Below are 18762 nucleotides of genomic sequence, written 5' to 3'. Positions count from 1 at the left end.
TTACTAATGCAACACGGTTGGAATTTCAACCTTCTCATTCACAAGTAGTGAAACTAAAACAGACGCCACGTCTAAAGTAATAGAAGAAAATGTACAGCTTTTATAATAAAATGCAGTCAACTAATAATGACTCACATAGTGATTTTCCTCTGAAGAGGATGGTAGGGAAAAGCCAAGAACAAATCAAAACAAAACAAAAAATTTACATTGGAGAAACCTGCCAGTACTTTAGTCAGGTGATCTAGGTCAACATCAACAGTGGAGGTCAGAGTGATAGTACTTACCATTGATATGATGTGATGAAAATGGCTTTACCTCTGTGATCTTCCTCCCCCAAACCCACAACTTTAGTCTAATCATGAGAAAAACAACTGACAGATTTCAGTAGAAGGGCATCCTTCAATAAACCTGACCAGTACGCCTCAAAACTGTTAAAGTCATCAAAACCAAGGAAAATATGAGAAACTGTCACAGCCAAGTGGAGCCTAAGGAGAAATAATAACTAAATGTAATAAGGTATCCTGGATAAGATCATAGAATGGAAAAAGGACATCAGATAAAAAATAAAACTGTGGAATGTCGTTAATAATGATAACATATCATTTTTATTTTTTGGCTGCACTGGGTCTTCATTGCAGCCCAAGGGCTTAGCTGCCACCAGGCATGTGGAATCTTAGTTCCCTGATCAGGGATTGAACCCCCATCCCCTGCACTAGAAAGTGCATTCTTAACCACTGGACCGCAGGGAAACCCCTTATTGGTTTATTAATTGTAATAAATATACCATACTAGCAGTTGGGCACATGAGAAGTCTTTATACTATTGGCCTAATTTACCTGTAAATGTTTTAAAAAATGAGTCTGTTCAATAAAAAGATCAGTGGTTGCCAGGGGTTAGAAAGAGGGATGAATAAAAGAAACAAAGGATTTTTATGGCAGTGAAAATACTCCATTTGATATTATAATAGTGGAAAAATGTCATTATACATTTGTCCAAGTCCATAAAATGTGTATCACCAAAAGTGAACCCTAATGTAAACTATGGTCTTTAGGTGACAAGGATATGTCAGTGTAGGCTCACTAGTTGTAACAAATGTACCATTTTCATGGGGGATATTGCTAAATGGGTGAGGCTGTGCACCTGTGGGGGCAAGGAGCATCTGTGAACCTAAAACTGATTTACAGAAATAAAGCCCATTAAAAACAGTTTTTAAAGGTCTCTTCAATTTGAATAAACCTGACTTTATAAAAAAATAGTAATGTAATGTTCGCATATGGGAGTTTTGATGATGACATATTTTTCTTGGGATGCTCATGATTTTAAACTTAAGTTTGAAGTCTAGTTTTCACAAGCAGTATTATAAAGATAATTTTCTAGGTTTGTCTTTTCAAAATAAATATGTCTCCAATGGGGAGAGCATTTAAAGAGAAAATTAGGCAGTGGATTGGGCATGCTATCTCTAAATCACACTTGTGCCAGCTTGTTTTGCTACGGTGTTATGGTGTTTCCTTTTTCCTCAGTTGTGCCAGCCATATAATTATTATTAATGATATGTTACATTTTTTGTTTTCTAAAATTATTTCATTCATTCATCAATCATTTACTGAGTGCCCTGCAAGAGAAAGGGAAGGGGACTGACACTCATTCTTCCATTCAACAGATATTTATTGAGAGCATTTTGTACTGGGCATTTTGCAAGAAAATGGGATATAGGATAGTGGGGTTGCAAATTTTTATTTTTTTTTATTTTTTTGCAAATTTTTGAACAATTACACAAGTTGCTCCACTAAAAGTCTATCAAGGAAATGAAAGGGAAGTAACATTATATATCAGCCATTGTAGAAGTAACTTTCAATACCACTTCTTACCTAATTATCACAATTACTGATATGGTTTACGTATGAAGAAAATGAGACTTAGAGAGATTAAACTATACACCAGAGATCCCTGATAAAGTAAATCCTGAAATGAAAGGTCCAGCTCAGATCTACCTAACTCTAAAGATCATGGCTGAAAACACTATTATTTCCTGAATTTCACAAATCACTGAGAGCACACCTTATCTTGACTTTCCTAATGAGAAAACTGATGCTGAGAGGAACTAGAACCCAAATCCCTTGAATAATTCATCTTTCCACTGAATCATAATGTTTCCTCAGAACAAGCTCTGTAACTTTCATGATACAAGCTATGCATGTGGGAAATGAATAATTTTTGTAAACTTAAAAAAAGGATATATTGTCATTGAAATAAACTACTATTAAGCAACACATTGGGGTGGGTTTTTTTTTTTAACATGTTGGGGTAGGTCTTACAGCTCTCTTAGCTGAATTTAAAAATTTTTCTATGCTAATCAAGTATTTCATTGTATTTTAGACAGGGCTATTGATATGGGTCAGGAAAACAGCTTTGCAAACAAGCAGACTTAACTCTTATTTTATAGGAGAAATTTTCCAAGCACAATTTCAATTTATACCATTCAGAATTTTACAGATTTTTTTCAGCTACTGCAGATTCTTTTGGTGACTCCATCAATGTAATAGGACATCCTGAAATTTTCTTTGCAGAGGAAAGTGTTTTTCTTTGCATAACCATGTTTATATGAGGTACAAATAGGGAAAGAGGATTTAAAAAAACACAATAATAGGAAAGGAAGCAAGATTAATTTCACAGAAAACATATAGCTCTGCTTAGAAGCCTTTCTGTTTGCAGCAAGAAAAAAAACTGGGATATGATATAGCAAATAGAGAAAATATATACAAAACAAACACAGAAATAGTATGTGAAATATTCTTAGTAATACATTTGGGACAGAATGAATTGCCCAAAATGTAGCCTCCAAATTTATCTTTCTGCTTGAGTCTCTGGGGACCACAACTTATGTTCATTTTCATGGATAAATCATGGAAACATTTAATAAAGACTACTTTTCTTTTCCCCTATTCCTTGCATCTTTATTCTTGTCTCAATCATGTACAACTTTCTCATCTTTTAAAGCTTTAATAGCTATTTGACCTTCATAGTTGAAATAGATCAACATAAAAGATGGAAAAAAAAATTCCACCTCAAACCCTAAGGAAAGCATAGAACACCTTTCCCCATGAATTGAAACCTGAAAAATAATCAAAGATTGACTTTGCTTACATGCTGGCCTGCCCCTGCTGAGCATTGTTTCTCCCTCCTTAGTCCTCTTTCCATCATCCTCAGCGGAAACTGCAACTATTATCTTTGCATAAATTCAGTAAGCATTTACTGAATGCCTAGTGTTTACTTATTCTTTCCGTAAATATGTATTGAATGCCTACCTCATGCCAGGTAGCACTAGAGAGAGCAGAGAAAGAGACAGAGAAGACAGAGGAAAAGCAACTCTTGGAGCCTGGAATTATGCAACATAGGAAAAATTTTAAAAACCTGCCTTAAAGACAGATTACAGCTTAATATAATGGAGATGAAGCATAGAATGACTATAACATAGAGTAAGGTGAGTGTCATGGTAGAGAAAAAGCGCCGGAGGACTTCAGAAGAGAGTTGTAGTCTTGCTTTCAAGCAGGTTTTTTTTTTCTTTTAAAATTCCTACTCCCTATTCAGCCTAGCTGAGTATCTTTAAAATGTCTAAGTCAGGAACTTTTCCTATTGCAAGTGACTGAAACCCAAGTGAAATTGGCTAAAGCAAAAGAAGGACTTTGTTGACCTGGGAAATAGAAAAGACCATGATACTTCAGGCAAGTTGGATCCAAAAGCCCAAGTAATTCAAGACTTACTCTCTACTTAACTATCCCCTCTGTTCTCAAGCGTATTGGCCTTGTCCTCAGCAGATTCTTTTCACCTGTTAATTCCTAGCAGTTCCAGGCCTTCATCTTGGAAAAAAGAACTTCTCTTTTGCAGTAGTTGTAGGAGAGAGTTTTACTAGACTGAATTGGTCATGTGCCCATCCTTAACACACTTTCTTTGCCGAGTGCTAGAATACCAAAGTCTAAAGGGGGCAGTGTAGCAGCATATCAGATGAGACCAAGAGAGGGGTGGCTTTCCAAAGAAAAATCTGGGTATGTTACCAGATGGTAGGCAAGCTAGCGTGTATCCACCACAATCAATGTGGCTAATTACTTTTTTTAAAATTCCACTTCAATAAGTTTAGAAAGAGCAAGAGTCTAGGTCTGCTTTTCCTGCATCATCTTAACAAACTTAGAGACTGGTTATAATCACTATGAAGTGGGAGCAAGGCATAAAATCTGGACATGTTTATAGCCTTTCCTCAATATGGGTTTTGTTCTTTGATCGAAAGTGCTGTGCATTTCCTGGCTATAAAATATATCCTTAAGCAAATATGTATACCAAAAAATAAAAATAAAAAGAAATGTCTTGATTTATCCATGCCACATCTTTTCCTCATTAATACAGATATTCAAGGACTGATTGCAAGACCATTGGGCATCTTTTTTTACTCTTAAAATTTACTTAAAAAGGAATGGGTACTCAAATCTTACTAAGATGTGGGGGTAGGGAGGAAACCTCTGCCATTTCTAGCATACATGGCTAGAGATGGTGAAGCCCTGAGCCTGAACAAAGGTGGTGATAAAGGAGAGAAGAGGACTAAATCAAGAAATACTTAAGAAGTAGAATCATCAGGTGTTGGTAACTGACTAGATGGCAGAGAAGAAGAAACCTTAAGATGAAACAACTGGATTGAAAATCTGAGCTAATAGTGGTAGTACCAGTGAAGATATTTAACAAAGGAGGATCAGGTTTGGGAGTGGAGAGGACAAAGATGATGAGTGTTGTTTTGTATATACTGAATTTGAGTAGCTTGTGGAAGCTCAGAAAGGAGACTTGGGTTACTAATAGGGACATACGTGTCTAAAATCACCAAATAAATGATAGTCAGAATCATGGGATTGGATGACTCTTATACTAGCAAAAGAAACCATTTTAATGTAAACATAATTTAAATATCAACAAATATTTATTCTGTACCATACCACAGTAAGACATATCATAAATTTTTCAAAAAAGGCTTTATTTTCAAGGAGTTTCTATTCCTACACATACATCTTAATTTGTTTTGTGAGTTTAACATTAGTACATTAGATTTTCTTAATTTTCTTTAAATAGACTTGTTAAATCATGAAAGCAATATATGACTTTTAGTTTAAAAAAGCTAAGCAAAAATGTAAAGAAAATAATTAAATTCACCTGTGATTTTACTTTGCAGCTATAATCACAATTTTGGAGGCTTTTTGACTTTTTTTCTAACTACATTTTACATGCATAGCTTCTTTCACAGTTTTGATAATATCTTCAGCATTGTATTGCTTTTTCGTTTAATAGTGTCCTGAGTATTTTCTATGTCATTAAAAAGTCTTCATATTAATAATTTTCATGGTTCTGTGACATTCCACCTACTGGATGTTTTATCTCCTAATGGACATTCATTGTTTCCAATCTTTCAGTGTTATAAATCATGCTTTAATATTTTTATATAAATATTTTCCCATTTCTGACAGTTTAGAATAGGGTCCTAAAAGTGAAACTAATGATTCAAAGTATATGCAAACATTTTAAAGTGTCTTGATACACAATGCCAACTCTTGTAGTCATTACTGCTTCTCTCTAGTAAGCAATAGGATTGTCTGCTGCTGCCTTCACCTGCTGTAAGATGACTAACTTAAACTCCTAGTTTGACCAATGAAATGTTACATTATTTTAAAATAAGTTATATTGAGTGTAAGAAATCAGACAAGAGTATACTGTAAGCATAATTTCCATGAAACTCTAGAAAATGCAAATTCCAGGTGACAGCAAATCAGTGTTTGGCCAAAGACCAGGCTGGGGGCAGTAGGAGGGAGGGATTACAAAAGGGCAAGAGGACCATTTGGGGGCTGATGGGTATGTTCACTATTTTGACTGCTTAAGTTTTCATGGTCATATGCAAATATCCAACTTCCCAAATTGCACATTTCGAAAATGTGCAGTTTACTGTATATCGAGTAAACGTCAATAAAAGCTGTTTAAATTGTTTAAATATATGTTGTTTTAATCTGATTTTTAAAAATTACCCACGTGTGAACATTTTTCACATATGTTAGTTGAGCACATACTTCTGTAACACTTGTTTCATGTTTTCTACTAACTTTTCTACTTGTGCTTTAGCAGTTTTCTCCTGGATTTGTGAACTCTTTACAGATGAAGAAAATTAACCCTTACAGCTCTCCAGATTTCTTTTCCCTGTAATTTTTCTTTCTACTACAACAAGCTTTTGGGAGAACTCATTTGTGCAAGACAATTTTAACCAAGAGGATGTACTACGACAAATCTCGAAACTACAGTAAACTATTAATCATCACTTTGCCATAAAAACAAAAATTCTTTATACAAAATTCAAATTAAGGAAATTAAGGGGTGTTACAAACAAAGCCTTCAGAAATGGCGTCTAAAATACACTGCACATCTACTCTGATGTTCTGGAGCTATGTTCTTAAGTTACATAGTAAGTAGCCGGGACAGGCGGAGGACCTTTAAAAACAGACTACTCTGGGGGCTTGGCTAGGAGAAACTGTGCTTTCAAAGGCGCACGCAGGATTTCCCTTCCCTCACTCCCTCAGGCTACTCCTGTGTCTACTTACACAGGAAACTAAAGGAAGGTAATGCCACGGGTGATCTCACGCTGGCGTGACGTCAAGAACTCTTGACGTCAGAAGGTGGTTGCCACGGGGACCATTCGCCACCGACGGCAAAGTCGTGAAACCCCATCACCACACTCCGTCTCCTTGGCGGCTGCTAAAGAAGATTTAACCTTAAGGGGGCCTCAGGGAGAGAGGAGTGCTGCCGCTGCCGCCGACAGCCGCACATCCGCGGCTACGGGTCCTGGGTGCCCGGCCCCGGCCTGTGGCGGCGAGCGGCGGCCGGAGGAAGCGGCGGCGGCGGCGGGCGACTCTCCCGGGTCTCCGTCCCTCCGTGCAGAACTGGAAGAGGGGAGCCGCCATATTGGAGCTAGAGGCGAAGGTGCCTTGCAGACGCCGCGCGAGTCGGGTGGAGGTGGCGGCCCTGGCCTTGGTCTGGGAGGAGTCGGCCGCGCCGGGGCCCGCAAGGTTGGGGAGTGAATGAGCCGCTCGCACTAGTCTCCTCCCCGCCCACTCCCTCCACTTACCGCCGCTGTGACCTGGCCGGGAGGGGGCCGGAGTCGGCCGTGGCGGCGGCAGGATGTTCTCCAAGAAGCCGCACGGGGACGTGAAGAAGTCTACCCAGAAGGTGCTGGACACCAAGAAGGACGCACTGACCCGCCTCAAGCACCTGCGCATCGTCATTGGTGAGGGGCGAGGGGTGACGGCGTCTGGAGGCCTGGGTTGCCCGGCCTTCCCTCTCCTGGGAGCCCTTGGGGACTCTCCCCCCGGCCCTGGCGCGATGCTCTAGTGGAGGGCGAGGCATCGCCTCTACAGACGCGGGAGGGCGGATAATTTGGGGAAGGGAACCCTTATAGTTGGCAAACGCTAATCACACACAGGGTTACCTTGTTTTGAGTTAATAGCCCGAACTGTTTTAAAAACATCTATTATTCTAACAACTTATTTTTAGACTTTCTGGAGACTTGTTGTTGCAGATAATGGTGTTTATAGGATATGTTTGTCAGATGACTACCGCCATCCCCACCCAAGTGAAAGAGAAAAAAAACAAAGACAATATAAACCCTAATCTTTCAAGTTTCTTGGCTAAGGAGGGCAAGGAGGAAGCAGTTACACCTCTTTGGGAAGTGGGTGGTTCCCTAAAAGCTTGTGGGAAAGAGCCCCGCCCTTGTTAATGCACCTTGTTCATAATTACTATCATTTAGAGGGAGAACTATGATTAATTGTAGAAAACAAGGTAGTTTATAGTTTCCTTTTCTTTTGGAGACTCATACAGCATTCTATTTTTAAATAAAATTTTCTTACCGTCTGTTACCTTCTGTTTTGCGTCCGACCAAACTACTCTTGAATTGTGGATATAGGGTTAAATGAGTTTCTTGCACTCTTGGTAATTTCGTGACCCAATAGACTGTAATAATACTTATGGAACAACTGGTCCAGAACTTGGATCTTTTCATACGAAATTTGAGGTGAAAAGGAAAGTTTGCCTTTGTTGATACAGAGAGTTAATGGCAGAACTGAGTTTAGAACCCAGATGCCTGAATCCTAGTCCAAGGTTTATCATCTCGGGCTCTCTTCGTAAAGAATGTTCCTTTTGAAAAGTGACGTTTATTCAGTAAATTAAGTCTCTATTATTTGAGGTGCATGTTTCTCTACTATGTGGTTTATGCACACCAACAGGATACTACCAGTACCCAACTTTTGTATGACACTTTACTGTTTACAGAATTATTTCACATAAGTGATAACTGATCCACACAATAACTTTAGAGTTAGTTAAATTATTATTCTCCTTTTTTACAACTAAGAGAGCTGAAGTTTGGGGCTGTTACCTGGTCATCCAAGTACGAGGAGGCAGAGTCAGAGCTGGAACCCAGATTTCATGTCTCCAGTTTGTTTTTCACTCTTTCTACATTTATGGCAGCAAGTCTGTATCACAAGTAAATTATATTTATTCTTGTGTAATAGTAAGAAAGCAATTAGGTCCAGTTTAGCAATGTAAAAAGATATTTTTTCAAGAAGATACAAATTTTCTAGACATAGTTGACATTGTGATCTTTTTATTTTCATTTTACTTGAGAGTTAAGCCATTGAAGAAAAAATTTGGCTAGGAGACTGCGACAGGGCAAGTTAAATGTGTAGGAGATTTACCACAGATAGTGGCAGTTTGAAATTGAAGACAATGATATTTGATAACCTACTTAGGACAAGATGTAGGTTGGATAATGGCAGAGCTCTAAAGTTGAATTCCAATAGAGTATTGACATTTTCTAAATTAATTGCCACGGTTTGTTAGTTAAGAAATGGTTTGTTTATACTTCTTTGGCCTTAGAAGTTTTTTTTTCCCACCCTGGAGACATGGCCTGAATGAAGAGGTCATAGGTATCAGATATTTTGTAGGGCCTAACTTTCTCAGTTTGAAAACAAAACAGTGTTTGTTTGTTTAAAAAAAAACAAAAAAACCTTTGCTTTTTAGTAACTTATTATTTTTTAAAAAGGAGCATATACTATCTATAAACATTTAAAATATTCTTAAGAACTTTCAGATGGAGGGACTCTGTTTTCAGACTCCCTCCCTGTGAGAGAAGGAGGTCCAGATAGATTACTGTACTCATTTTAGTAATTCTCAACAGGGACTGTTTTGCTCCCCTGAGGACAGTGAGAATTTCTGGAGACACTATTGATTGTCATAACTATGGAGAGATTCTTCTGGCATCTAGTGGGTAGCAGGTCAGCTGAACATCTTGAAATGCTCAGGATAATATAATCCCTCACAACAGTTTTCTAGCTCCAAATGGCAATAGTGCTGAAGTAAACCTTGTCAAATGTAGAACAAAAAAGATGGACCTCTAAGTACTATACTTGGTTCTAACATTAATTAATTGAATAAAATATTCTGTATTTCTGAGTGGTCACAGTGACTTTGAAATATAATTAGTGTAATTCCTAAGCTAATGAGTAGGGGAGAGTAGAACTACCAAGACTGAAAGATGTCTTAGAGGTCTCCCATTTTGCAGATGGGAGAGCCACTTCAAATCCTCTTTGCAAGTTAAGTGCAGGTTTTATTAATACATAACCACTATGAGGAAATAAGTTTGCAGAATAGGGTATTCCCAGTTACACAGGATTTTGATTTTTGTTTGGTCCCATCTAAACTATATTTTTAACCTTTAAATTAAACTGCCATTCACTAAGGGTCTTTTTAGAATTCAGTGCTTACCAGTATATGAGAACACAATTTAAGCATCTAATGTAAACCTTTGTCCTGGCATGTAGTCCCACTGAAGGACAATTCCTGCTGAATTTATAGAACTTGGAGGATTTAGATTTAAATCTGTGTTTATTGATAGTGTTGTATATTTGATTTTTAGGAACTGGAAGTTAGAATTATTACAGAATAGAAATAAAACCTTGTCTAGTTGCTAAAGTTTCCTATTACCGTCTTGCTGTGCCACATCCCCTCCCCTTTTTTCCCCCAAGGAATGGCCTTAAGATGACACTAAGCACGTAACTTAGTCTCTGACAAGTGGCTAGCGTAAGGCTTAGCATATAATGGATATTGACTAAATGTTAATTTTCTTGTATGGCAAGGTAACAGTTCAGTCTTCTTGGCTTAAAAAAAGGTAAGTGCTTACGTAGCTAATATATTGATTATTTTGGATCATTCTTTCTAGTAACTTTATTGAGGTATAACTGATAAATGATACATCACACAAATTTAAAGCATATAATTGAATACTTTTTAAAAAGTTGTAATATGGTGATACACAATATTGTATAAGTTAGAGGTGTACAATATAGTGATTCACAGTTTTTAAAGGTTATACTCCATTTATAGTTATAAAATTGGCCATATTCCCCATGTTACGCACTGTGTCCTTTTAGCTTATTTTATGCATAGTACTTTGTACTTCTCAATCTTCTACCCCTGTCTTGCCCCTCTCCCCTTCCCTCTGCCCACTGGTAATTACTACTTTGTTCTCTGTGAGTCTGCTTCTTTTGTTGTTGTGTTTGCTGGTTTATTTTTCTGATTCCACATACAAGTGATATCATAATATTTGTCCTTCTCTGACTTATTTCACTTAGTGTAATAACCTCCAGGTCCATCCATGTTGCTTCAAATGGCAAAATTTCATTCTTTTTATGGCTAAGTAGTATTCCATTGTATATATACACCACATCTTCTTTATTCATTCATCCATTCTGGACACTTAGGTTGCTTCCATATCTTGGCAGTTGTAAATAATGCGGCTGTGAACATTGGGCATAATTGAATACTTTTGGACATACATACACTTTGTGAAGCCATCATGACATCGTGATTAGGAATATAGTCAGATAATCAAGAAAACAAATAACATCTATAATCTTCCAGAGTTTCCTTTTGCCCCTTCGTAATCCCTTCCTCTCACCCTTACTTGCCTGCCTTCCTACCCCTGGGCAACCATTGATCTGCTTTCCTCTACATTAGTTTGTGTCTTTTGTATACATAACGTGTATGTGTGACCCCTCTTTGTGACCTCTTGGACTGTAGCCTGCCAGGCTTCTGTGTCCATGGGACTTCCCAGGCAAGAATACGGAGTGGGTTGCCATTTCCTGCTCCAGGGATCGTCCCAACCCAGGGATCAAATCCACGTCTTTGACATGTCCTGCATTGGCACTGTGCCACCTGGGAGGCCCATGCATAACATAGACATGGAATTGACAGCGCTTACTCTTTTGGATTGGTTTCTTTTACTCAGCACACTTTGAAATTCCTCTGTATTTGTTGTGTGATGATGTGTCTATAGTACATAGCTCTTATTGCTTTTCTTGTACGGATATGCTATAATTTGGTTGTCCCGGTCACATGTTGATGAACATGTGGGTTTTCAGTTTTGGACTATTACATGTAAAATTGCTGTGAGGTACACCTATTGTGTAGACATATGCTTTCTTTTCTCTTGGAATCAGAACTTAGGAATGAAATGCATGAATCCTATGACAGTTGTTTTCTTTTTAGAAACAAATGTACTGTTTCTTGGTATTTTTTTTTTTAACCAATTTACAATCTCACAAGCAGTATATGAGAGTTGTAGTTCCTGTAGAAATGCACCACCACCACCTGATAATGGGCTTGCTTTTTCTTGTCAACCACTATAATAAGTTATGTAGCAGGTGTAGTTACTATTTCCCTGATATCTGATAACATTGAGCTTCTTTTCACATGCTTATTTGCCATTGTATATGATTTCTTTGATGAGATCAAGTTCAGATCTTTCACCTCTTTTTAAATTGAGCTGTTTGCTTTCTTACTCAGTTTTGAAGATTCTGAATATATTCTGTATGTGTGCTAAATCACTTCAGTCACATCTGACTCTCTGCAACCCTGTGGACTAGCCTGCCAGGCCCTTTGTCCACGGGATTCTCCAGGCAGGAATACTAGAATGGGTTCCTGTGCCCTTCTCCAGGGGGTCTTCCCCTCCCAGGAGTCGAACCTGTGTTTCTTATGTCTCCTGCATTGGCAGGCGGGTTCTTTACCACTAACGCCACCTGGGAAACCCTGTACTCTGTATATAAGTACTTTATCAAATACATGATTTGCAGAGTGTTTTGTTTTGTTTTTTAATATTTTTTAATTCGCTTAACATTTTCTTTGAAGGAATAGGAATTCTTAATTTTGATTAAGTTCATATATCAACTTTTTCTTGTATGGTTCATGCTTTTGTATCTGAAACCTTTGCCTAAGTCCAAGGTCATACTAATTTTCTCCTATGCTTTCTTCTAGAGTTTTATCATTTTAGGATCTATGTCTGTGATCCATCTTGAGTTAGCTGTGAATATAGTTTGAGATAGGGATTGAATTTTTTTTTTGCATATGGATCGCCAAGTGTTCTAGCACTGTTTGTTGAAAAAGACTTTCCTTTCTCCGCTGAATTGCCTTTGTACTTTTCCAAAACTGAGTTGTCTCTATATGTATAGAACTATTTGGGGACTGTTTTGCTCCGGTAATCTGTCTGTCTGTGTTGCTGCCTATACCACGGTGCTTTTTATTGTTATTACTGTAACTTGATAATAAATCTTGAAATTAGATGGTGTATACCCTCCAACTTTTTTCTTCCTTTCCAAAGGTTTTTTTTTTTTTTTTGCTGTAGGAGGAGGGAGCTATGCCTTGTCTTTTAACTTTCCATAAGATTAGCTTGTCAGTTTCTAAAATAATTAAATGAATAAGTAAAAAATTTTGCTGGCAGTGAGATTGTGATGAATCTGTAGGTCAGTTTGGGAAAAATTGACAGTAATAATTTTTCTGACTCATGAAGAAGGTATGTTTCTTCATTTTATATAGAACTTCTTTAATTTCTTTAGCAGTGTTTTGTATTTTTTAATCTACAGGTCTTAAATGCATCTTTTGTTACTTATCCCTAAATATTTTCTACTTTTGATATCCTTGTAAATGGTATCTTCGTGACTATTTCTGATTGTTAGTAAAATACAGTTGATTTTCATACATTGAGTTTATATCTTGAAACTGTGCTGAATTCACTTGTTCTATTAGTATTGTATAGATTTCATTGATTCTTTTACATACTCGAACTCATTGTCTGTTAATAGTCTTTAAGTCTTCTTTTTAATCTGGATGCCTTTGTATCTTTTTCTTGTTTTATTGCACTTATTAGAATTTCTAGTACAGTGTAAAATAGAAATGGTGAGAGTGGATATCCTTGTGTTTTTATTGATCTTAAAGGTAAGGTCTATTTTTTGACTAACCATATAATACCATGTTCATTGTAGCCTTTGAATAAGTGTTCTTTGTCATGTTGAGAAAGTCTTACTCTCTTAGTTTGCTGAGAGTTTTCATCAGGAATGGATACTAGATCCGTCAAACACTCTTTTGTGTTTCTGTTGAGGTTAACAGGTTTTTAATTTTTTTTCATTTTGTTTTTTAAAGATTTTGTTGTTGACTTTTTTTAAAGTCTCTATTGAATTTGTTACAGTATTGCTTCTGTTGTCTATGTTCTATTTTTTTTGGCCTTGAGGCATGTGGGATCTTAGCTGCTGGACTAGGGATTGAGCCCACACCCCCTGCACTGGGAGGCAAAGTATTAACAAACCCGTGGACCACCAAGGAAGTCCCTCATTCTGTTAATACGATAAATTCCAGTATGGATTTTCAAATGTTGAATCAACTCTGCAGTCCTCTGTAAGCCTAGGTTGATTGTGACATCTTGTCATTTTCATATAATGTTAGATTTTGTATGCTAGAATGTTTGTAATTCTGTAGTTATATTTTTGGGGGATATTACTTTTCTTGTAGTGTTTTTGCTTTTTTTAAACATAATGTTAACCTTATATTATTAATTGAGAAACGTTCCTTTCTTTTTAGTTTTCTGGAATTGTTCATAGAAAATTTGTATCTTTTTTTTTTTTCCGTGAACGTTTGGTAGACTTCACCAACAAGGCCATCTAGATACGGAGTTTTCTTGGAGGGAAGGTTCTTAACTACTTTAATAGGTAGGGGGCTGTTTGGGTTATATGTTTCTTCTTAAAACAGAAGTTTGTGTCTTTCAAGGAATTTTCTTATTTCATATTAAGTTGTCAGATTTATAGGTATAAAGTTGTTCATAACGCTTCCTATTGTTCTTTGATACCTATAGAATCTATGAAGAACCAGTTTGTGACTTCATTGATTTTTCTCTATTTAATGGATTTCTGCTTTGGTCTTTATTATTTCTTTTTCCTGCTTAGTTTTAGTTTAATTTGCTCTTTTTCTAGCTTCTTTAAGTGTAAACAGAGGTTATTAATTTGACACCCTTTTTTCTTGATAATGTATGCATATGTTGATATAAATTTTCTCTAAACAGTGTCATACAAATTATGGCATTTTGTATTTTCATTTTCATCTAGGTCCAAAATGCATTCTAATTTACCTTTTGATTTCTTCTTCGATCTATGGGTTATTAACTTGTGTGTTCTTTAGCTTCAAATATTGGTGGAGTATCCTGATATCTTTCTGTTATTGATTTCTTTTTGTTGTTGTTGTTGTTATTGATTTCTAATATAATTTCATTATTGTCAGAAAATGTATGTTTTATGACTTGAATTATTCAAAATTTATTGAAATTTGAGGGCCCGGAATATGTTTTAACTTGATGAATCTTTCATATTCACTTGAAAACAGTATATATTCTGCTGTTGGGTTGAATGTTTGAAAAGTGTCAGGACAAGTTGTTTGATAGTATTGTTCAAGTCTCCTATATCCTTGCTGAATTTATTTCTTCTTCTTATATGAATTATTGAACATGGGGGTGTGAAATTTCTGACTGTAATTGGGGGTTTGTCTATTTCTTTTTGAGTTCTATCAGATTTTGTTTAACATATTTTGAAGCTCTGATACTAGGTTTCTAAACATTTGGGGTTATTATCTCCTCTTTATAAATTGACTTCTTTTGCCTTATGAAATGATCTTTATCTGTGGTAATAACCTTTGCTCTGGAATCTAATAGTGATATAGAGACTTCTGCTTTCATTGCTAGCATTACTAGGATATATATTTTTCTGTTTTTAATCTATTTTGTTACATTTATATAGAAATTTTTTGGAGGCAGCATATATGTTTGAATCTTAATTTTTAATATAATGTAATCTTGGCCTTTTAATTAAGATATTTGGATGACTTTTTTTCTTTTTTTCTTTGTCACTGTGCTGTACCTTACATTCCCAGAACTTATTTATAACTAAAAATTTATACCTTTTCACCCTCTTCACCCATTTTCCCCTCATACTCACTGCCTCAACCACCATTCTGATCTGTGTGAGTTTCGTTTTTTAGATTTCACGTGTAAATGAGATCATACAGTATTTCTTTCTCTGTCATTTCACTTAGCATAATGCCCTCAAAGTCTGCCTATGCTGTAGCAAATGACAGTGCTTGGTAGAATTCACCATTGAAGCCATCTGGTTCTGGATATTTCTTTGTTGGGATACTTTTGATTAGTGATTTAGTCTTCTTACTTATAATTGTTCTGTTCAGATTCAGACCGATAACTTATCATTTAGAATTGGATGATGTACAATTAAAGACATTATTGATTTGAGTTTGATTTAAATTTGTGTGTTATCTTGCTTTTTTCTATTTGGCTTATCTTTTCATAGTTCTCTTTTTTTGCCCTTTTTTGTATTAGTTGAATAAATGTATGATTTTTTTTTTTTTACATTTTTCTTTTATTGTTTTAATTAGCTATAATCTTGTAATATTTTACTGGTTGATTTAAGATTTATAATAACTGTTTTCAACTTGCCAGAGTCTATTTACTATTTGAGTGATACGCTGCACCACTTCTTGTGTAAGAACTTTACAACAGTTTACTTTCATTTATCTTCCCAGACTTTATACTTTCTTGATCATACATTTACTTACACATGTTGTAAACCCTATAATAGTTCATTTTGTCTAAACAAGCAGTTATCTTTTAAGGACTTCTAAATAATGAAGAAAAAGATACATATTTACCCATGTAGTACCATTTTCAGTGCTTTTCATTCCTTTGCAGAGATGTTTCTATCCATCCAGCATCATTTTGTTTTTGTTGGACTTCCTTTAACATTTCTTTTGTAATGATGCTCTGCTGGTGATGGATTCTTTACTTTTTTAATGTCAAAATCTGTATTTTGCTTTCTTATTTGAAAGATGTTTTGCTGCAATTAGAATTCTAGGTTGATGGCTTTTCTCCTTCGTCCTTTAAATAAAGACTTTACTCCACTGACTTTTTGCTTGCTTTGTTTCTGGTAAGAAGTCTGCTTTCCCCTTATCTTATTCTGTATATAGCTTCTTTTTTCTGTTTTTTTTTTTTTCTGGCTACTGTTAACACATTATTGACCATGGAATTTTTGCTGAAACTAACGCCTGTGGCATTAATACATCTCTGATCAATGCTCAGTAATGTATTATGATTTTCTCTTCATCACTTGTTTTGAACAATTTGATTATGATGTGCATTGGTGTAGTTTTCTCAATATTTCTTGCCATAGAATCATTGAGACTCTTAGATTTGTAGGTTTAGCATTTTCATAAAGTTTGTTAATTTTTGGCCATTTTTTCCCAGTTATTTCTTCCCTCCCTTCTCTTATTTTTTTGTTTCACTTATTGACATATAAAAAGGTATTAATATCAGGCTCATCTATTAGGAAGTATTGTATTGGAAGGTCTCATAGCATTTGAAAAAGAACTGATATTCTTTTCATTATTTTTAGATTCTTTTTTGTGTTTTATCTTGAGTAGTTCCTATAGCTACTCCTCAAATTCACGAGTCTTTTCTTCTGCTGTATTAGTCTGCCATCCCACTGGTTTATTTTTCATCTCAGACATTGTAGTTTTTATCTAGTTCTTTGTGTATGTGTGTCTGGATGTACATATAAAATTATATCATCTGTGTATTTTCTTAGCTTCTTGAACATATAGAATACAAGTAAAATATCATTTGTAATATTCTCTGCTCATTCTAACGTCTCTATCTATCCTGGGTCAGTTTCTGTCAGTTGGCTATTCTTCTCATCCTTTGGTTGTTTTTCCTGCTTCTTTAAATGCTCAGTTATCTTTGGATGTCTTATTGTGAATTTTACCTTCTTAGCCTCAGGGTATTTTTATATTCCTGTAAATTCTTGAGCTTTTTAGTGAGATGCTGTTAAATTACTTGAAAACAGCTTGATTATTTCAAGTCTTGCTTTTAGAGTTTGTCGAGTGGATCCATCTAGGGGTAATTATGTCTTATGAGGCAATACCTTCCTGAATATTCCATTTAGTGCCCCACAGATGTGAGGGAATTTTTCGTAGCTCAGCTGTCCCCAGCTTATATGAACCTCTGGCACTGTTGTCTCATATTCTCTCATAGTTCTTTTTCCTGTCTTGGCAAGTTTCCTTGCACGTATTTATGCTCAGACTGAAAGAAACTTCCTCCAGTCTTCTAGGATCTTACTGGGACTCTCTCATCTTTGGTACTTGTCTCATGTGGGTTCTAATTACCTTGGTTTCCTTGGACTGTCAGCTCATTTTCTCAACTCACAGTTTCCACTGGCTCTGCCTGGATTCCCTTTCCTCTCAGCATGGCCTGTAAACTCTTAAGTCAGTAAACTGGAGCTTTCAAAGGTATACTTCATTTGTTTGCCATCTGTCAGGAATGACTTTCCCTATCTGATGTCCATACCTGCTTGAAACATACAAACCAAAGAACAGAAAAACCCCTGAAACATAAACAGTTTTCAAAACATTGGACCTCAGATGCTGATAATAAGTTCTCCTAAATGAAGGAGACTGAGAATTGGATTCATAGCCATGCAACTTGGCCCCTACTTTTTAACATTTTTATATTTAGAGAAGAAATTTATGATCAGCTGACTATTGATTATATCTGTGAAAAATATTTAATTGTTCTCTAATCTGAATATATCAATGTTTTAAAAAAGAAAGGTGGATTAAAGTATCTTAAATCAGGAAAATGAGAAACTAGTGTTCATTAGATATAAAAAGTAATGTATAAAGACAGAAACAAGTATTGCTTATGTTCATTAAGTAAATAACTTGAAAGCGGTATAGATTATCTTGGAACAGATATGCCTGGAAATCTGAAAATGTATAGGAGTCACTATGAACTGTAAACTGCCTACAAAAATAAACTAAGTTGATAGTTGAATATGTTTCTAGGATTTGATATGCAAAGTTAGTAAGTAATCCTATATACATGTCATTAGACTCTTTATTATTATTTAATTTGTATAAACTCTTTATATTCTTTAGTGTGACTCTTGAAATGTTTTATCTTTGTATATTTATGAAAAAGTGATACACTGAGCAGATTATTTACATAAACAATGTTACTGATTAATTTGCTTAGTAAAATTGTTCCATAATACACAAATTTTTTTTTTTTTGGTATTTTTGCATTAACACTTCTCTTATTAAGGATTTTATCACTTTACATGGCTTATAGGACTGAATAAAATGTAGACTAGAACAATTAGTGATAAACAGCTGAATAGCCAATTACTTAAAGGTAACATTATCAGGTGCCAGAGATGAGCTGATTATAGCTATAAGGCATTGAACTTGATTCTTAGATTTCCTGGCAGCCAAAGTGAAAAGAGAAACATGTTGAGTTACAGGTCTACAATG

The 18762-nt window shown here is 35.7% G+C and overlaps 1 protein-coding gene across 8 annotated transcripts in view; it reads left to right on the top strand.

The window, feature by feature from the left end:
* Nucleotides 1-6753: 6753 nt before the first annotated feature.
* RALGAPA1 (Ral GTPase activating protein catalytic subunit alpha 1) overlaps nt 6754-18762 on the top strand; it is a 216638-nt gene continuing 204629 nt past the window's right edge. For 5 of the 8 annotated variants that reach the window (XM_043921232.1, XM_043921231.1, XM_043921230.1 and 2 more), the window contains exon 1: nt 6754-7303. In XM_043921232.1, coding sequence (XP_043777167.1) covers nt 7198-7303 — 106 coding nt within the window. In that variant the 5' untranslated portion in view covers nt 6754-7197. The remainder of the gene's footprint in view (nt 7304-18762) is intronic. The other 3 variants (XM_043921237.1, XM_043921236.1, XM_043921238.1) reach the window with 2 other exon arrangements.

Source organism: Cervus elaphus, chromosome 13 (genome assembly GCF_910594005.1).
Source record: "Cervus elaphus chromosome 13, mCerEla1.1, whole genome shotgun sequence".
In the NCBI taxonomy this organism is placed as follows: Eukaryota; Metazoa; Chordata; class Mammalia; order Artiodactyla; family Cervidae; genus Cervus; species Cervus elaphus.
The sequence above is the reverse complement of the archived record's forward strand: the minus strand, read 5'-3'. Positions and strand labels throughout refer to the sequence as shown.